The following is a 16,487-nucleotide window of genomic DNA, read 5'->3' as shown; positions in this document are numbered from 1 at the left end:
AGGAGAAGGAAAAGCAGATGTGACTAGCAATAGAGAGAAATGTGCTTCACAACAATGGCCATGGCAAGCTTAGGCACTTTTGGTGAAATCTCTCTGGGAAGTATTGGCAGAGGAATAAAAGGCAAACTGACACAGAAGTATTGCTTGGTGTGCATTTCCAGGCTCTGCCTTCTTTCTCATCTCTTGGTGGCAGGCGGAGGAAGAGGAGAAAAGGTTAAACATTTTTATAAACCGGCAGAATAAGCTTATCACATCCTCTCACTATCTCTGCATAGGTTCTAGTCTCTGCAGCTTTGCCCAAAGTAATGAACAGTTGAAAGTCAAATGTAATACTTCACCAAACAACTTAAAAATGCTTGCACACCGGAAAGGATTAAGTTGCAGAGAATACAAATGGACCCAGAGCAATCTTTGCCAAAAGAGAATATTGTGCTAAATGTACAGCCATAGCTCTTTTCCATATGAAGAAACAGTCCGAAGGATAAAAGAACTTGGTCAAAATCACACAAGTAAGTAGGACAGAATCTGGTCTGTCTGTCCCAAGGGTTGTGTTCTTTAACCACCAGGCTAGCTTTTCTCGAATCTGATTCATGCATAGAATAACTATACACATCTGTTTGCCTTGAATATTCCCTGTTTATACGTATGCCTGCTGCAGTTTTTTACACTGCCCACTTTGACTCCCAAAAGCAACCGAGAATACACAATAATTTGGTCACTCTATCCATGGACCACTGTGGTGGGACTGCCCAGGAAGCTTATGAAAATTGCAGCTTCCTGAGCCCTACTCCAGATCTAGAGATGTTTTCTGAGGGTTGCCTCAAGAATCCAGGTACAAGTCTTTTGAAGTGGTTTTGTGGAACCCCCCAGGTGAGTCTCTCGCTCTCTTAAGTTAATAAACCATTTATTCTGCCTCCCGCAGATGCCCAGCCAGGTCCTGTTAAGGTAGGAGTCCCCGCACCACATCAGAGGGATGCTCCCAGCCAAGTCATCTCTGGAGCCTTGGAGAATCTGGATGGTCTCGTGCTGGCCCACCTGCCATGACAAACTTCCTCCAGAGCATTCCCCTTCACGTTTTACCTTCTACCACTCCCAAAGGCAGTCTGCTCCAATGAGGCCTGACTTCGTCTGTCCTAACGTGCACCCGCTCATTCAAGGAGTTTAGGAATACAAGGTGCTGTGGTTCTCAACCAGGGTGGCCCAACCTCTAAAATAGTAGTCCAAGCAGCCTCTACCTCCTGTGCACATCCCCTCTGCAACAGCCCCAGGGAACGGATGCCCCATCCTTGTTTATTCAAGGTCGGCAACAGGGAGTCCCCTCCTAAAGAAGGTTCTCTCGCATTGCCACACTCTCAAAGGCTGCCCCCGGTGTGCTTCCTTCCTGTGGGCCTGATCAGGCTAAGGGCAGAGTTGTCTCTTTCCTTCTCTGAGTCGGACCAAATCGTCTTAGTAACACCTCTTCACAGTGGTGACCGTGTGTTTCACGGGGGCTGCTGCTGAGCCTTTATCTCATCCTTTCATGGTGGAGAGAGGGAGGATTATAATGATTTTTACTTCTAGGGGAGAGGGGAGTGTAATGATTATGTTGTCATTTTGTATTATGTCCTTTGGTCATGAACTTGTTTTGAATTTCATATGAAAATGGGCCCACCATTCCCACTTTGTGAGGTCATTCAGCACCCTCATTTTGCACCTTTAACACCTCTCTCAGTATCACTTGGAAATGTTTGAAATGGCATGAGCTTGTCCTCACATTCCTATCAGCTGTAAATCCGGAGCCCCTACATGAACCTAACCATTGAGCAGAACACCTCTCCTCTACCTGTGTAACACTGGGTAGGCCCCTTCACCTCTTGCTTTTCTTCAGTCCTCAGTTGTGAAAATGTAAGGGTTCTATGAATTTATATTTGGGGCAGGACAAGGGCGAGGAGAGTGTGTCTTTGCTTTTATTCTTCCAAACTGGAATGTCTTCCCTCTCTTCCCCATGGGTCCAAATCTCACTTGTCCTTCAGGCCCACTGCCAAGGAGCCTTCCCTGATTCCCCAGTCCACACAAATCTCTGCCTCTTAGGGTCAGTGCCATACAACCTAGCTCCCTCTTACGTTAATCTTGCCTCTCAAGCCAATCTCAGAATGTGGGTCTCTCTTGCCCTCCTGGGGCCCCTGGGGCTGTGCCAGCCCACCGGCACGCCCCACGTGGGGTGTCTGCTAGACCAGGGCATGGGTGGGGAGACCCAGGTGGGAGGGGCCAGGCAGAGTACCTCTGCCCTCCCCCTGCTCTCCTCCACAAAACTGCCCCTCCTCCTGAAGCCTGATCCCCAAGTCACAGGTTCCTTATTATGACCTCACTGGGTAGTGATGACCTCACCGGCCTTCTCACAGTTGCCATGGCAGCGTAACTGCCAACGTGCTGCCCTCAGAGAAACTTCCCTGACAGTTCTCCACCAGGTACCAATCTCTTTGGTTGTCTGAGAGAGAATGTGTGACTGGATCGTCTATATTAACTCGAACCTGTGCTCTGTTCCGTGGGTGGGCAGTGCGGCAGGTACAGCGAGACCGGGCATCTCTACAGGAGCCATGGTGTACACACCACCTCACCTGGCTGCCTCATGTTCCTGTGGGGCTTGCCCACTACGTATACCTGAGCGCGTTCCCAGCTGTAAGTAATACCAGTGACCTGGGACACCTTCAGGGACCCACAGTGCTCACTGCTGAGGACAAGTGAAAGGTCCTCCCTGGACAAGTGTGCAGGATGGTTCTGATCTTTATAAACGTAACTTTCCCCTTTGGGCTACAGGACACTTCCATTCAGAACCTTTCCTGATTGGCCTCTTAGCAAAAGACAAGTGCATTTTTGTTGGCAAATGGTAAATGGAGCAGTTTGAGGAAGAGGGCCACTCTTGAAACACACCTTCAAACCCAGGCACCTCTGTGCTCTCATGTAGACATCTACATCGGTGCCCTCAGACACATCCCATCCTGAGCTGCTGAGTACTAGGGGAGAGGGTGATGCCATATTGATGGGAAGACCGGAAGAACCAAGAGGGCTGTTGAAGTGCTAATGAGACTGGAGGGCTGAGGAGATGGTGTCCCAGGAGGCTGGGTTGATGTGAGCCTAGACTTGGTACCCAGAACGCGGTTCTCAGTCTCCTGATCACTCTGCCTCAGTATTTGGCCTTGTTCTAATCTAGATAAGAGTATCAGAGGGCTAGAGTTCAGTGTGGTTGAAACAGGCAGTATAAATGGGGCCCAAGAGGGGTTGCCAAAGTGGGAGGGGTTCTTAACCAATTTATATTAGATTATTTTTTTCCAAAACTTGAAAGACATTTCCATTAAAGCCTCAGAAGTGACAGACTGCAAGAAATGTGTTCTCTGTGGTGGAAGGGAGAGATGGAGAGGCTCATGATTGCAATGACTTTCGGGTTCTACTGTTTTCCCTGGAAACGGTGAAGAGACTTCCTCATGTGCTGCAGCCGTAGGCTCTAGGATTTGCTTTTGCAGCCAGTGTCCCTTTTCTAGGGACTCATAGAGGTGATGGGCCAAGGCTGTGTTTTGCATGTCAAGTAGATTCAAGGTCTTCAGCCAGAAACTGGGAGACAGGAGACAGGGAAATTCTGGCAGGAGACTGTGTACAGCAGAAGTGACTGATCAGTTCTGATTTTCTTTGCAGCAGCAGTGGCTCCCGTTTCTCCCCCTACCCCTGGTCACTACCATGTCCTCTACCGAGGGTTTGGAGAAACGCAGTTGGGCTGGCATGGGGAGACATACTGCCTGGTTGGTGGCTACTGGGCCTACGGGGATGTTCCTTTGGCCACGCCAGCAAAGGTGGAAGCAGAGAAGCCAGTCCCCAGACGTGCTCCCAAGGGAAAGCACTCTCCAGAAAAGTCGAACCAAGATCTGGGTTGCCCCAGACCCAAAATCCGGCGATTGGAGCACGGTGCCAGGAGGTAGACCCCACAGAATCCTGCTGGCTGAGCCATTCTGAAGAGAGAGCAATGGGTTAACTGCCTAAGGCAGCGAATGCCTCTTCCTGCTGTGACCCACCCCGTCCCCCCACTGCCCACGGCCACAGATTGGAACTTTGAAGAGACGGGCACATCTATTAAAATGGCATCATATACAAATAGAAAATATTATATACATGTGCATGATTATACCATCATATGATGATCCTGCTTGACTTCCCTAACCTAATACGTTCACAAGAATTCTTTACAATCTTTAAAATACTTGATTTGTACACATTGTATATTTATGTATATATGGGTTTCCAACCTGCTCTCGCTGAAAGAGTTCAGACCCATGTGTGTACATGGAGGGTCTGATTGGTGTAGTTCTGGCAGGGGTCTCATCATAATCATCTAGGGAAACAGCAGGGAAATAGCTCCCCTTGAAGGAAGGGCAAACAGATCTGGCTTATACACAAAGGGTCGCAATAAGAGGACCTGAAACAGGAAGGTCAAAGCCTGTAGGAGGTACTGGGGCAGCGGACATACAGCAAGCAAAAGACATACAGTTGGCATTGAATAGAGCCGGGAACACAGAGTGAGGGTCCTGGGGCTGCGGCCCTCAGAAGTCCAAGCAGAAAGGAGGCACTGGGCATTAGGACAGTCAGCCAGCAGGGAGCAGGGCCCAAGCCATTGAGCTGGATTCATGTCTAGGACTCATGCCAAGAGTGCCCTAGATGGCAACTAAGTCACCCCGATGGGACTCGGGCAAAGGACAAGAGAGTTTAACACCTAGCCAAAGTATCCAGTGGTCCATGATGCCAGGATAAGTCTTGAAGCAAGCATGACTGAGACTGGTTTTAAAACTATCGTGGTGGGGGGGCTTCCCTGGTGGTGCAGTGTTTGAGAATCCGCCTGCCAATGCAGGGGACACGGGTTTCAGCCCTTGTCCAGGGAGATCCCACATGCCGCGGAGCAACTGGGCCCGTGAGCCACAACTACTGAGCCTGAGCATCTGGAGCCTCTGCTCCGGAACAAGAGAGGCCGCGATAGTGAGAGGCCCGCGCGCCGCGATGAAGAGTGGCCCCCACTTGCCGCAACTGGAGAAAGCCCTCGTGCCGAAACGAAGACCCAACACAGCCAAAAATAAAAATAATAAATAAATAATAAATAAAAAATTTAAAAACCAAACCAAAAACGTCAAATCTGGAAAAATGTTGAACACCTATATACCCACTGCAGACTTTACAATTAGTATTTTTCTTTTTAATAAATTTATTTATTTATTTATTTATTTTTAGCTGTGTTGGGGCTTCGTTTCTGTGTGAGGGCTTTCTCTAGTTGTGGGGAGCGGGGGCCACTCTTCATTGCGGTGCGTGGGCCGCTCACTATCGCGGCCTCTCTTGTTGCGGAGCACAGCCTCCAGACGCGCAGGCTCAGTAGTTGTGGCTCACGGGCCCAGTTGCTCCAGGGCATGTGGGATCTTCCCAGAGCAGGGCTCGGACCCGTGTCCCGTGCATTAGCAGGCAGATTCTCAACCACTGCGCCACCAGGGAAGCCCTACAATTAGTATTTTGAAAAAAAAATAAAAACAAAGAACCTCAGTAAAAATGACTTAAGAGTCTTCAATTAATCCTTTTTTTGTCTTAGTAAAAGTGGAGGGAGATAAACAACCTTAGTAATCGTTACGGATAATATCCGAACTATGGGTGTGTCATTGGCAATGATATTATAACCTTTCCTGGAGTATTACAATGGGCTGGTCATTGTCAAGGGCACTTTCAAATATTGTGCTGCTCTGCCCGAGAGCACTGCAGTGTAGATGTGATGAGTCCCACTTCACAGAACATAAACTGAGACTCAGAGAGGATGTATGATGCTTTCTAACACCAAATACAGAAAAATTTAAAGGAAAAAATGTCCCGTAATCAAATCAGTACTGTTATTTTAATCACTTTTTCTGCACTTGTATTATTAAATTGTAACAAAATGAAATACTCCATCTAGTATTTTGTACCCTGCTTTTACACTACATCTTCCCACCATTAAATATTCTTGGAGTAAATCATTTTTAATGAATGAACTGTTTTCCATCCTTTTTTTAAAAAAACATCTTTATTGGAGTATAATTGCTTTACAATGGTGTGTTAGTTTCTGCTTTATAACAAAGTGAATCAGCTATACATACACATATATCCCCATATCTCCTCCCTCTTGCGTCTCCCTCCCACCCTCCCTATCCCACCCCTCTAGGTGGTCACAAAGCACTGAGCTGATCTCCCTGTGCTACACGGCTGCTTCCCACTAGCTAGCTATTTTACATTTGGTAGTATATATAAGTCCAGGCCACTCTCTCACTTCTTCCCAGCTTCCCCTTCCCCTTCTCCGTGTCCTCAAGTCCATTTTCTACGTCTGCGTCTTTATTTTCCATTCTTAAGTTGGGCCATCCGTTATTTATCCATCCCCCTATTGTGGGATTTTGAGGTAGCTTCTAATATTTTTTCTATTACACTACTGGCTGAGATGAATACTCTTGAACATAAGTCTTGTACATAAATTTGACTTTCACCTTAGGATAAGATGCTAAAAGCAAAACTACTGGCACAAAGTGTATGAACATTTTAAGGCTGTTGATACACAAATTGCCAAATCACCCTCCAGAAGGTTCGCACCAATTGCCATCCCCATCAGCAGCAACAGACGAAAACGGCCTTTTCCTTACATCCTTAGCAGCAAATTTTGTCCATTCTTAAAACTTTCTACCAATTAGATGAGCAAAAAAGAAATAGATTTATAACTTGCGTTTCTTTGTTAGGTAGTGAAGTTGAACATCTTTCCATATTTATTGGGGATAAGCTTCTGTTCTATTGTGAATGCCCTGTCGCATCTTCTACCCGTTTATCTATCACTGTGTTGGGAGATGCTGGGATGCAGAACCTCCTTCGGTGCCTGGTGTGGTTCTGCTCCTGCTGACACAGAGTCCTCTCTCAGTGGAAGATGGCTGCTCCTTAGCACTGAGAAAAGTCAGCACCCCTACAGCCCGCCATGGGCCTGGAACTGATGTCTCAGTGGCTCTGGAGGAATTACATTCAGGTCCCTGGATTTAGCAACTCACCAGCAACCAGAACTGGTACTTCAGGACTAAATGACTCTGCAGTGCATCAGTTCTCATGAACTTGACCTTCTTCCCACCTTTTCACCCAGTGACTGAATCAGGCCAAGCTGCGGTGGAGACACAGCTTCGTCTCTCTTCTCCCGGGAGTGGGACTGAAAAGCCAGTACAGAGCAGATCATCCCTGCAGACACTCGCTGGGTGACCCCGGGGCACAGCAGGAGGAAAGAAGGGTGATCATCCTCACCCTTCTTGGAGGGTGGAGCCACGTTCCAGAAACAGATGCAGTAAGCAAGAACCACACAACAACCCAGATGAACTTGAACTCAGCAGTTGGAATGAATAACCCCTCCTTTCTGCAAGTCACTGCTCACCCTGTACCTCTCTCCATTGGTGAGTGGTTCCTTCTGGCTTGAAATCACTACTGCTGACTTACCACTGCTGGTGCTTTACATTGTTGTTTCCCCCACGAGAATGTCAAGTGCAGGGCATCCAGTTCCTCCGCGTGAAACCCTTCGTAGTTGCTATGGGTGAACGGATGAGTGAGAGATAAATGAACAAAACAATTTTTCCCTAGCACTTCCATGCTGTTTCTAAATGACAGATTTCCACAGCTCCCTCCCCCATACAACCACAGACTCTTTGAAGACATTTCTCTCTCTCCCCGCATGCCTGGCACAAAGGGGGATAAAAGCTAATCGAGGGAATGAATGAACCAAACCTTATCTGGACCACAATAACGCCTACTTGAGCTCATCTTTCTTTCTTTCTTTCTTTTTTTTTTTTTTTTGATGTTTTAGTTTAAATTTTATTTCCTGCCCCCAAACATCCATTAAGCGCCCAGGAGAAGGAAAAGCAGATGTGACTAGCAATAGAGAGAAATGTGCTTCACAACAATGGCCATGGCAAGCTTAGGCACTTTTGGTGAAATCTCTCTGGGAAGTACTGGCAGAGGAATAAAAGGCAAACTGACACAGAAGTATTGCTTGGTGTGCATTTCCAGGCTCTGCCTTCTTTCTCATCTCTTGGTGGCAGGCGGAGGAAGAGGAGAAAAGGTTAAAAATTTGGATAAACCGGCAGAATAAGCTTATCACATCCTCTCACTATCTTTGCATAGGTTCTAGTCTCTGCAGCATTATATGAGTTTTGCCCAAAGTAATGAACAGTTGAAAGTCAAATGTAATACTTCACCAAACAACTTAAAAATGCTTGCACACCGGAAAGGATTAAGTTGCAGAGAACACAAATGGACCCAGAGCAACTTTTGCCAAAAGAGAATATTGTGCTAAATGTACAGCATAGCTCTTTTCCATATGAAGAAACAGTCAGAAGGATAAAAGAACTTGGTCAAAATCACACAAGTAAGTAGGACAGAATCTGGTCTGTCTGTCTCTCCCAAGGGTTGTGTTCTTTAACCACCAGGCTAGCTTTCCTCAAATCTGATTCATGCATAGAATAACTCTACCCCTCTGTTTGCCTTGAATATTCCCTGTTTATACGTATGCCTGCTGCAGTTTTTCACATTGCCCACTTTGACTCCCAAAAGCAACCGAGAATACATAATAATTTGGTCACTCTATCCATGGACCACTGTGGTGGGACTGCCCAGGAAGCTTATGAAAATTGCAGCTTCCTGAGCCCTACTCCAGATCTAGAGAAGTTTTCTGAGGGTTGCCTCAAGAATCCAGGTACAAGTCTTTTGAAGTGGTTTTGTGGAACCCCCCAGGTGAGTCTCTCGCTCTCGTAAGTTAATAAGCCATTTATTCTGCCTCCCGCAGATGCCCAGCCAGATCCTGTTAAGGTAGGAGTCCCCGCACCACATCAGAGGGATGCTCCCAGCCAAGTCATCTCTGGAGCCCTGGAGAATCTGGATGGTCTCGTGCTGGCCCACCTGCCATGACAAACCTCCTCCAGAGCATTCCCCTTCCCATTTTACCTTCTACCACTCCCAAAGGCAGTCTGTTCCAATGAGGCCTGACTTCGTCTGTCCTAACGTGCACCCGCTCATTCAAGCAGTTTAGGAATACAAGGTGCTGTGGTTCTCAACCAGGGTGGCCCACCTCTAAAATAGTAGCCCACGCAGTGTCTACCTCCTGTGCACATCCCCTCTGCAACAGCCCCAGGAAACGAATGTCCCATCCTTGCTTTTTCAAGGTCGGCAACAGGGAGTCCCCTCCTAAAGAAGGTCCTCTCGCATTGCCACACTCTCAAAGGCTGCCCCCGGTGTGCTTCCTTCCTGTGGGCCTGATCAGGCTAAGGGCAGAGTTTTCTCTTTCCTTCTCTGAGTCGGACCAAATCGTCTTAGTAACACCTCTTCACAGTGGTGACCGTGTGTTTCACGGGGGCTGCTGCTGAGCCTTTATCTCATCCTTTCATGGTGGAGAGAGGGAGGATTATAATGATTTTTACTTCTAGGGGAGAGGGGAGTGTAATGATTATGTTGTCATTTTGTATTATGTCCTTTGGTCATGAACTTGTTTTGAATTTCATATGAAATTGGGCCCACCATTCCCACTTTGTGAGGTCATTCAGCACCCTCATTTTGCACCTTTAACATCTCTCTCAGTATCACTTGGAAATGTTTGAAATGGCATGAGCTTGTCCTCACATCCCTATCAGCTGTAAATCCGGAGCCCCTACATGAACCTAACCATTGAGCAGGACACCTCTCCTTACCTGTGTAACACTGGGTAGACCCCTTCACCTCTTGGTTTTCTTCAGTCCTCAGTTGTGAAAATGTGAGTGTTCTATGAATTTATATTTCGGGCAGGACAAGGGCGAGGAGAGTGTGTCTTTGCTTTTATTCTTCCAAACTGGAATGTCTTCCCTCTCTTCCCCATGGGTCCAAATCTCACTTGTCCTTCAGGCCCACTGCCAAGGAGCCTTCCCTGATTCCCCAGTCCACACAAATCTCTGCCTCTTAGGGTCAGTGCCATACAACCTAGCTGTCTCTTAGGTTCATCTTGCCTCTCAAGCCAATCTCAGAATGTGGGTCTCTCTTGCCCTCCTGGGGCCCCTGGGGCTGTGCCAGCCCACCGGCACTCCCCACGTGGGGTGTCTGCTAGACCAGGGCATGGGTGGGGAGGCCCAGGTGGGAGGGGCCAGGCAGAGTACCTCTGCCCTCCCCCTGCTCTCCTCCACAAAACTGCCCCTCCTCCTGAAGCCTGACCCCCAAGTCACAGGTTCCTGATTATGACCTCACTGGGTAGTGATGACCTCACCGGCCTTCTCACAGTTGCCATGGCAGCGTAACTGCCAACGTGCTGCCCTCAGAGAAACTTCCCTGACAGTTCTCCACCAGAAGTTCTCCAACCTCTTTGGTTGTCTGAGGGAGAATGTGTGACCGGATCCTCTATCTTTACCCGAACCTGTGCTCTGTTCCGTGGGTGGGCAGTGCGGCAGGTACACTGAGACCGGGCATCTCTACAGGAGCCATGGTGTACACACCACCTCACCTGGCTGCCTCATGTTCCTGTGGGGCTTGCCCACTACGTATACCTGAGCGCGTTCCCAGCTGTAAGTATTACCAGTGACCTGGGACACCTTCAGGGACCCACAGTGCTCACTGCTGAGGACAAGTGAAAGGTCATCCCTGGACAAGTGTGCAGGATGGTCCTGATCTTTATAAATATAGCTTCCCCTTTGGGCTCCAGGATGCTTCCATTCAGACCCATTCCTGATTGGCCTCTTAGCAAAAGACAAGTGCATTTTTGTTGGCAAATGGTAAATGGAGCAGTTTGAGGAAGAGGGCCACTCTTGAAACACACCTTCAAACCCAGGCACCTCTGTGCTGTCATGTAGACATCTACATCAGTGCCCTCAGACACATCCCATCCTGAGCTGCTGAGTACTAGGGGAGAGGGTAGTGCCATATTGACGGGAAGACCGGAAGAACCAAGAGGGGTGTTGAAGTGCTAATGAGACTGGAGGGCTGAGGAGATGGTGTCCCAGGAGGCTGGGTTGATGTGAGCCTAGACTTGGTACCCAGAACACAGTTCTCAGTCTCCTGATCACTCTGCCTCAGTATTTGGCCTTGTTCTAATCTAGATAAAAGTATCAGAGTGCTAGAGTTCAGTGTGGTTGAAAGAGGCAGTATAAATGGGGCCCAAGAGGGGTTGCCAAGGTGGGAGGGGTTCTTAACCAATTTAAATTAGATTATTTTTTTTCTGAAAATTGAAAGACATTTCCATTAAAGCCTCAGAAGTGACAGACTGCAAGAAATGTTTTCTCTGTTGTGGAAGGGAGAGATGGAGAGGCTCATGATTGCAATGACTTTCGGGTTCTATTGTTTTCCCTGGAAACGGTGAAGAGACTTCCTCATGTGCTGCAGCCGTAGGCTCTAGGAATTGCTTTTGCAGCCAGTGTCCCTTCTCTAGGGACTCATAGAGGTGATGGCCCAAGGCTGTGTTTTGGATGTCAAGTAGATTCAAGGTCTTCAGCCAGAAACTGGGAGACACATGAGAGAGGGAAATTCTGGCAGGAGACTGTGTACAGCAGAAGTGACTGATCAGTTCTGATTTTCTTTGCAGCAGCAGTTCCTTTGTCCATGCCAGCAAAGGTGGAAGCAGAGAAGTCAGTCCCCAGACGTGCTCCCAAGAGAAAGCACTCTCCAGAAAAGTCGCACAAAGATCTGGGTTGCCCCAGACCCAAAATCCGGCGATTGGAGCATGGTGCCAGGAGGTAGACCCCACAGAATCCTGCTGGCTGAGCCATTCTGAAGAGAGAGCAATGGTGTAACTGCCTAAGGCAGCGAATGCCTCTTCCTGCAGTGACCCACCCCGTCCCCCCACTGCCCACTGCCACAGATCACAACCTGCGGCGTTCTGTTTGAGCCTTCCTCAGCCAGGAGCCTCCTGCCACACTAAATGGCCATAAGCAAGGTGTCTCAGAAACTGACGTTTGAAATGAGAGTCTGCCCTGAACATCCCAGGGCTGAAGCTGGCCTGGAAGAAAACGTGACGTTCCTCTGCTCAACCTCAGGGGCCCCTTTGTCAGCTGAAGACAGAAACTTCTGCACTCTGCGAGCCGAGGATGCAGGAGCAGAGACAGGGTGCAGAGAATCCTTACCAGTCTACCACATGGGCTCCTGCTCTGAGCCATTGTCAACGGCCACCACCACAAACCAGGGGGGAGCTGGGTTTTTTGAACCTGAAAGCGGCAATCTGTGGCTTCCCAAAGAGCCTCCTGCCTGGGGTCTCGGGAGGCAGGACAGAGAGACCCAGGAAGACCTGCTCCCTGAAGCAAGAACAGGATGGAGAGTCAAGCAGCACGCACCCTGCCCGGAGATTCACATGCTCCTTTATTCCCAGCCCTTTCTGTCCCCAGGGGGGTTCCTTACTACTCAATGTTTTTCTGTAACAGATTTCTAGGGTCGCCAGTGCTCACACTTAGGTCACTACCCCTGTGCTAGGCACTCCTGCTACCGAGGAAAGGTTCCAAAGGTGGAACAGCTCCAGGGGGTGCCAGGGATCAGAGCAAAACCTTGAGAGGCTGGGGATGAAGGAGTTTGGGCACAGTCCCTAAAGCACCTCAGTGGTTGAGCTTCTGTGAGAAGGCGCATCCCCTCTATCGGTGTGTGTGTGTGTGTGTGTGTGTGTGTGTGTGTGTGTGTGTGTGTGTGTTGGGGGGAGGGGTTCCCCAGAGGAGGCAGCTAGGGGGAGGGCCTGAGGCTGGAAATGGGGAATGGCGTGCGGCCTGTGAGCAAGCACACGCACTTAGCCCTTGAGGTTTCTGGGAAAGCTAGAGCCACAAGGGCCACGAGATAAGGCAAGTGTAGCAGCAGAACCCAGGTGCCAGGTCTTTCCTCAGAACCTGTACTTCTCTACGAGGCCAGGCCTTCCATGCTGAGGTAGGAGGGATCCTGGCCAGAAGGTCGGCCAGCAGCTCTGGTAGGAAGGTTGCTGCGATGGGGGCTCTGCTGCCATGGAAATGACTTCATTTCCTTCCACTCAAAGAGCCTACTGACTGGGTCCCTGCTCTGTTAAGGAAAAGGGTCGTTTACTCTCCCCAGAAGGTTGTTCAGTTCACATCCCAAAAGTCCCTCTCTTCAGGCCCTGGGGAGGTGTAGCAACTCCTGAGGGCGCTCTTTCCTGAGGCTGGCTGTCAGAAGTGGGGGGGGGGGTGTTCCTGAGAGTTCCCGGGTGCTGGTTGAAGTCCCCAGAGAATGGTCATGCAGGTTGGGGAGTCAAGTAGGTGGAGAGAGAAGGTCGGGGGCAGAGGGCCCCTTCCTGAATCCAGAGCTCACAAGGTTACCCTCCCATTTCCAGAAACTCTCTCTTCCCCCACACCAGCCCACACGGCCCAGTACCGGGAAACCGGGAGCCCGGAGCACCTGTGGCCGCAGAGACACTCGCACGCAGCCCTCGGAGTGGGCGGGGCCGGCTGCAGGCAGATTGGGACTTCGCGCACCGCAACGAAGAGTAACCCCTGCTCGCCGCAACTAGAGAAAGCCCGCGCGTAGCAACGAAGACCCAACACAGTCAAAAATAAAATAAATAAATTTATTTTAAAAACTGACAGAGACTTCTCTGGGGGCTCAGTGGAAAAGACTACATGCTCCCAACGCAAGGGGCCCAGGTTCGACCTCTGGTCAGGGAACTAGATCCCACATGCACGCCGCAACTAAGACCCTGTGCAACCAAATAAATAAAAAAACAAGTAAAAATTTAAAAACTGTCAGTGAAACAGCCAGCCCAACAGCTGAGTGTCTTCAAACTTTCTAGGAGTAGATAGCGTAAATATTATTTAAAATCATGGAGAACACAGAAAAAGATTAATGATCTCCCGTTCACTGGGACCATATTCAACTTCATACAGTTAGACAATGAAGCCCAGGGTGAGTGTTTCACACTTCGAGACAGCCCCCTTTTTTGGCATGTGTGCTGGGAGGTGGGTGAATTGAGAATTTAGTCCACATGGGGTTGGTTCCCTCCTTCAGGACGGGGGCTGACTACAGTTGTGGTTGTACCAAGAATTTAGTGTTTTGTAAACTTTTTAGACAAATATATATTTTTATATAAAACAGAAGCTGAAAATCTCAAAACAACACCTGACCTTACAGGTAAAGATATGCTGATATTTTCTGTTATTCTATTTCATTTTTTCAAGTGCCAAACAACACATTAAATTAATCTTCTACCATTTTTTTTGCCCCCAATATGACAATCTTAAAGATTTGTATTATTTTATTTTTATTTTTTTAATTTTCTTTTTAATGAAACTCTCTAGGAGTTAAACCAGCATTTTATTTATTTATTTATTTTTGACTGTGTTGGGTCTTCGTTTGTGTGCGAGGGCTTTCTCCAGTTGCGGCAAGCGGGGCCACTTTCATCGCGGTGCGCGGGCCCCTCACCGTTGCGGCCTCTCCTGTGGCAGGGCACAGGCTCCAGACACGCAGGCTCAGCAGTTGTGGCTCACGGGCCCAGTTGCTCCGCGGCATATGGGATCCTCCCAGACCAGGGCGCAAACCCGCGTCCCCTGCATTGGCAGGCAGACTCTCAACCACTGCGCCACCAGGGAAGCCCCCTCTTCTACCATTAATAGGTGACAACCCACAATTTGAAAAACACCTGAGAAACTGGGATCCCCTTAGGAAGTGCCATCCTTGGAGGAATGAGCATTTGTGTACGTGCGCGCCTGTGTGTGCGTGTGTGTGTGTGTGTGACACACACTTGTTCTCCGAAGGCTGTCGTGTCACAGATATGTTTTGAGTATCTGCTCAACTCGCAATCCCCTCTCGGATAATGCCTTTTTCCATCATGGGGGTGAGACCTGTTCCCTTGGTCATGGCCACTCAGACTAGGGCTGGAGCCTGCAGCCAGCTGGATTATGGCTCCTTAGATGCTCATCATGGCTCCTTCACCACGTTAAGCTCATTCGAGAGAGTTTCTAAACTTGCAACCAAAGCAGCTCTCGTTGTACAAGCATAGAAAACATCTCTAAGGTACAAAGTTTGATGTATACTTTAAAAATTCATTATAAATTGCCTTATTAAATATATTATTTGAATTTTCCATTTCAGGGGTTGGCCCACTATGGTTTACAAGTTAAATCCGGCCTGTAGCTTGTTTTTGAATAGCCTACAAACTAAGAAGGATTTTTACATTTTTAAAGGGTTGTAAAAAAAAAAAAAAAAGGAAAAAAAGAGTAGAATCTGTGACAGAGACAGCTTGTGGCCCACAATACCTAAAATATTTATTATGTGGCCCTTTACAGAAAAAGTTTGCCACCCCCTGCTCCCTACCCTTCGTATTTCTCATCTCTTTGGTCTGTCAAATATTCAGAGGTTTATGAAACAGTCACACTTCTATTAAGCTTTCGTCAGTTTACACATTGTGCTGCTCTACTAGTCAACACGTAAAAGTTTATGATGAGCATATTTTCTCAGTCCCATTAAATGCTTGGATTCTATTTTGTAAAATAACTTATTGTAATCCTTGCTATATTTTTGTTTGTATTAGCCTGCTATGTTTGCCTATCCTTTATCTGAAAAATTATTTGGTCACATTGTTTGAAGCTGTCTTTTATTTTAAAAAATATAGACTGACCTTGTTTTTTGTTCAATCTGGAAATCTTTGACTTATAAGAAAGAATATAATAACAGCTTAAAGTATATGCATTTCTTGTTGTAATTTGTTTGGGGCCACTCCTTACACCTTGTTTTTGCTGTTAGTCAGTTAAGGGTGAAATGGTATCTCAGCCACGTTGCTTTTGCCTGCAAGTAATAACCTATTCTTTCTTTCTTTAATTTTTTAAATTTTTAAAATATTTTTTGTAACCTATTCTTTCTTAAACAACCTTATCAATATACGCCATATTCTGGCCATAAAACAAATTTTAGCACATTTTTAAAATTTGAAATCATATTAAACATGTTCCTTGACCATAACAAAATAAAACAAAAGTCAATAATAGGTACCTGAAAAATCTTAAAATGTTAAACAACACATATATAAACCATGGGTCAAAGAAGAAGTCTAAAAGGTAATTAGAAAATATTTTGAACTGCATGAAAATAAAAAGTTAACATACCAAAATCTGTAGAATGCACCTAAAACAGCTTGGGGGAAATTTATAGCACTGAATGCTTATATTAGGGTGGGAAAAAAAAAGATTTCCCACAGTCTCAGTCAGTTGGCCTATAACAAATATCCATAGACTGGATGGCTTCAACAACATTTATTTCTCACAGTTCTGGAGGCAGGAAGTCTGAGATCAGGGGGCCAGCGTGGTCAGGTTCTTGGCAATGGCTCTCAGAGACGGATCCCATGTCTCCCTTTCCTTTTATAAGGGCCTCACCCTCATGATCTCATCTAACCCTACTCACTAACTGCAAATCCCATCACACTGGAGCTTAGGGTTTCAACACACGACTTTGGTGTAGGGACATGTTCAGTCCATGGCACACAATAATGTAAGCTTCCACCCTAT

The 16,487-nt window shown here is 47.5% G+C and overlaps 2 protein-coding genes across 2 annotated transcripts in view; one reads left to right on the top strand and one right to left on the bottom strand.

Annotated features, from left to right (window-relative positions):
- The first annotated feature begins 2,477 nt into the window (after window positions 1–2,477).
- LOC130706095 (DPEP2 neighbor protein-like) lies at window positions 2,478–3,950 on the top strand. Its single transcript, XM_057537155.1, has 2 exons — window positions 2,478–2,544; window positions 3,670–3,950. The coding sequence occupies exons 1-2, from the start codon at window positions 2,478–2,480 to the stop codon at window positions 3,948–3,950; spliced, it is 348 nt and encodes a 115-aa protein (XP_057393138.1).
- A 12,440-nt stretch (window positions 3,951–16,390) lies between these two features.
- LOC103007473 (small integral membrane protein 19) overlaps window positions 16,391–16,487 on the bottom strand; it is a 41,306-nt gene continuing 41,209 nt past the window's right edge. The window contains exon 4 of the mRNA XM_057537095.1: window positions 16,391–16,483. Within this exon, the coding sequence (XP_057393078.1) occupies window positions 16,449–16,483 (35 nt within the window). The 3' untranslated portion in view covers window positions 16,391–16,448. The remainder of the gene's footprint in view (window positions 16,484–16,487) is intronic.

This window comes from Balaenoptera acutorostrata, chromosome 21 (genome assembly GCF_949987535.1).
Source record: "Balaenoptera acutorostrata chromosome 21, mBalAcu1.1, whole genome shotgun sequence".
Lineage (NCBI taxonomy): Eukaryota > Metazoa > Chordata > Mammalia > Artiodactyla > Balaenopteridae > Balaenoptera > Balaenoptera acutorostrata.
This window is presented reverse-complemented; position numbering and strand designations above follow the sequence as displayed.

Excerpts from the sequence above, each read along its gene's own strand:
- LOC130706095 (XM_057537155.1), top strand. The coding sequence starts at position 2,478 with ATGTGTGACTGGATCGTCTATATTAACTCGAACCTGTGCTCTGTTCCG. Across the intron at positions 2,545-3,669 it reads GTGGGTGGGCAGTGCGGCAG|CAGCAGTGGCTCCCGTTTCT; the intron begins GTACAGCGAGAC and ends TTTTCTTTGCAG.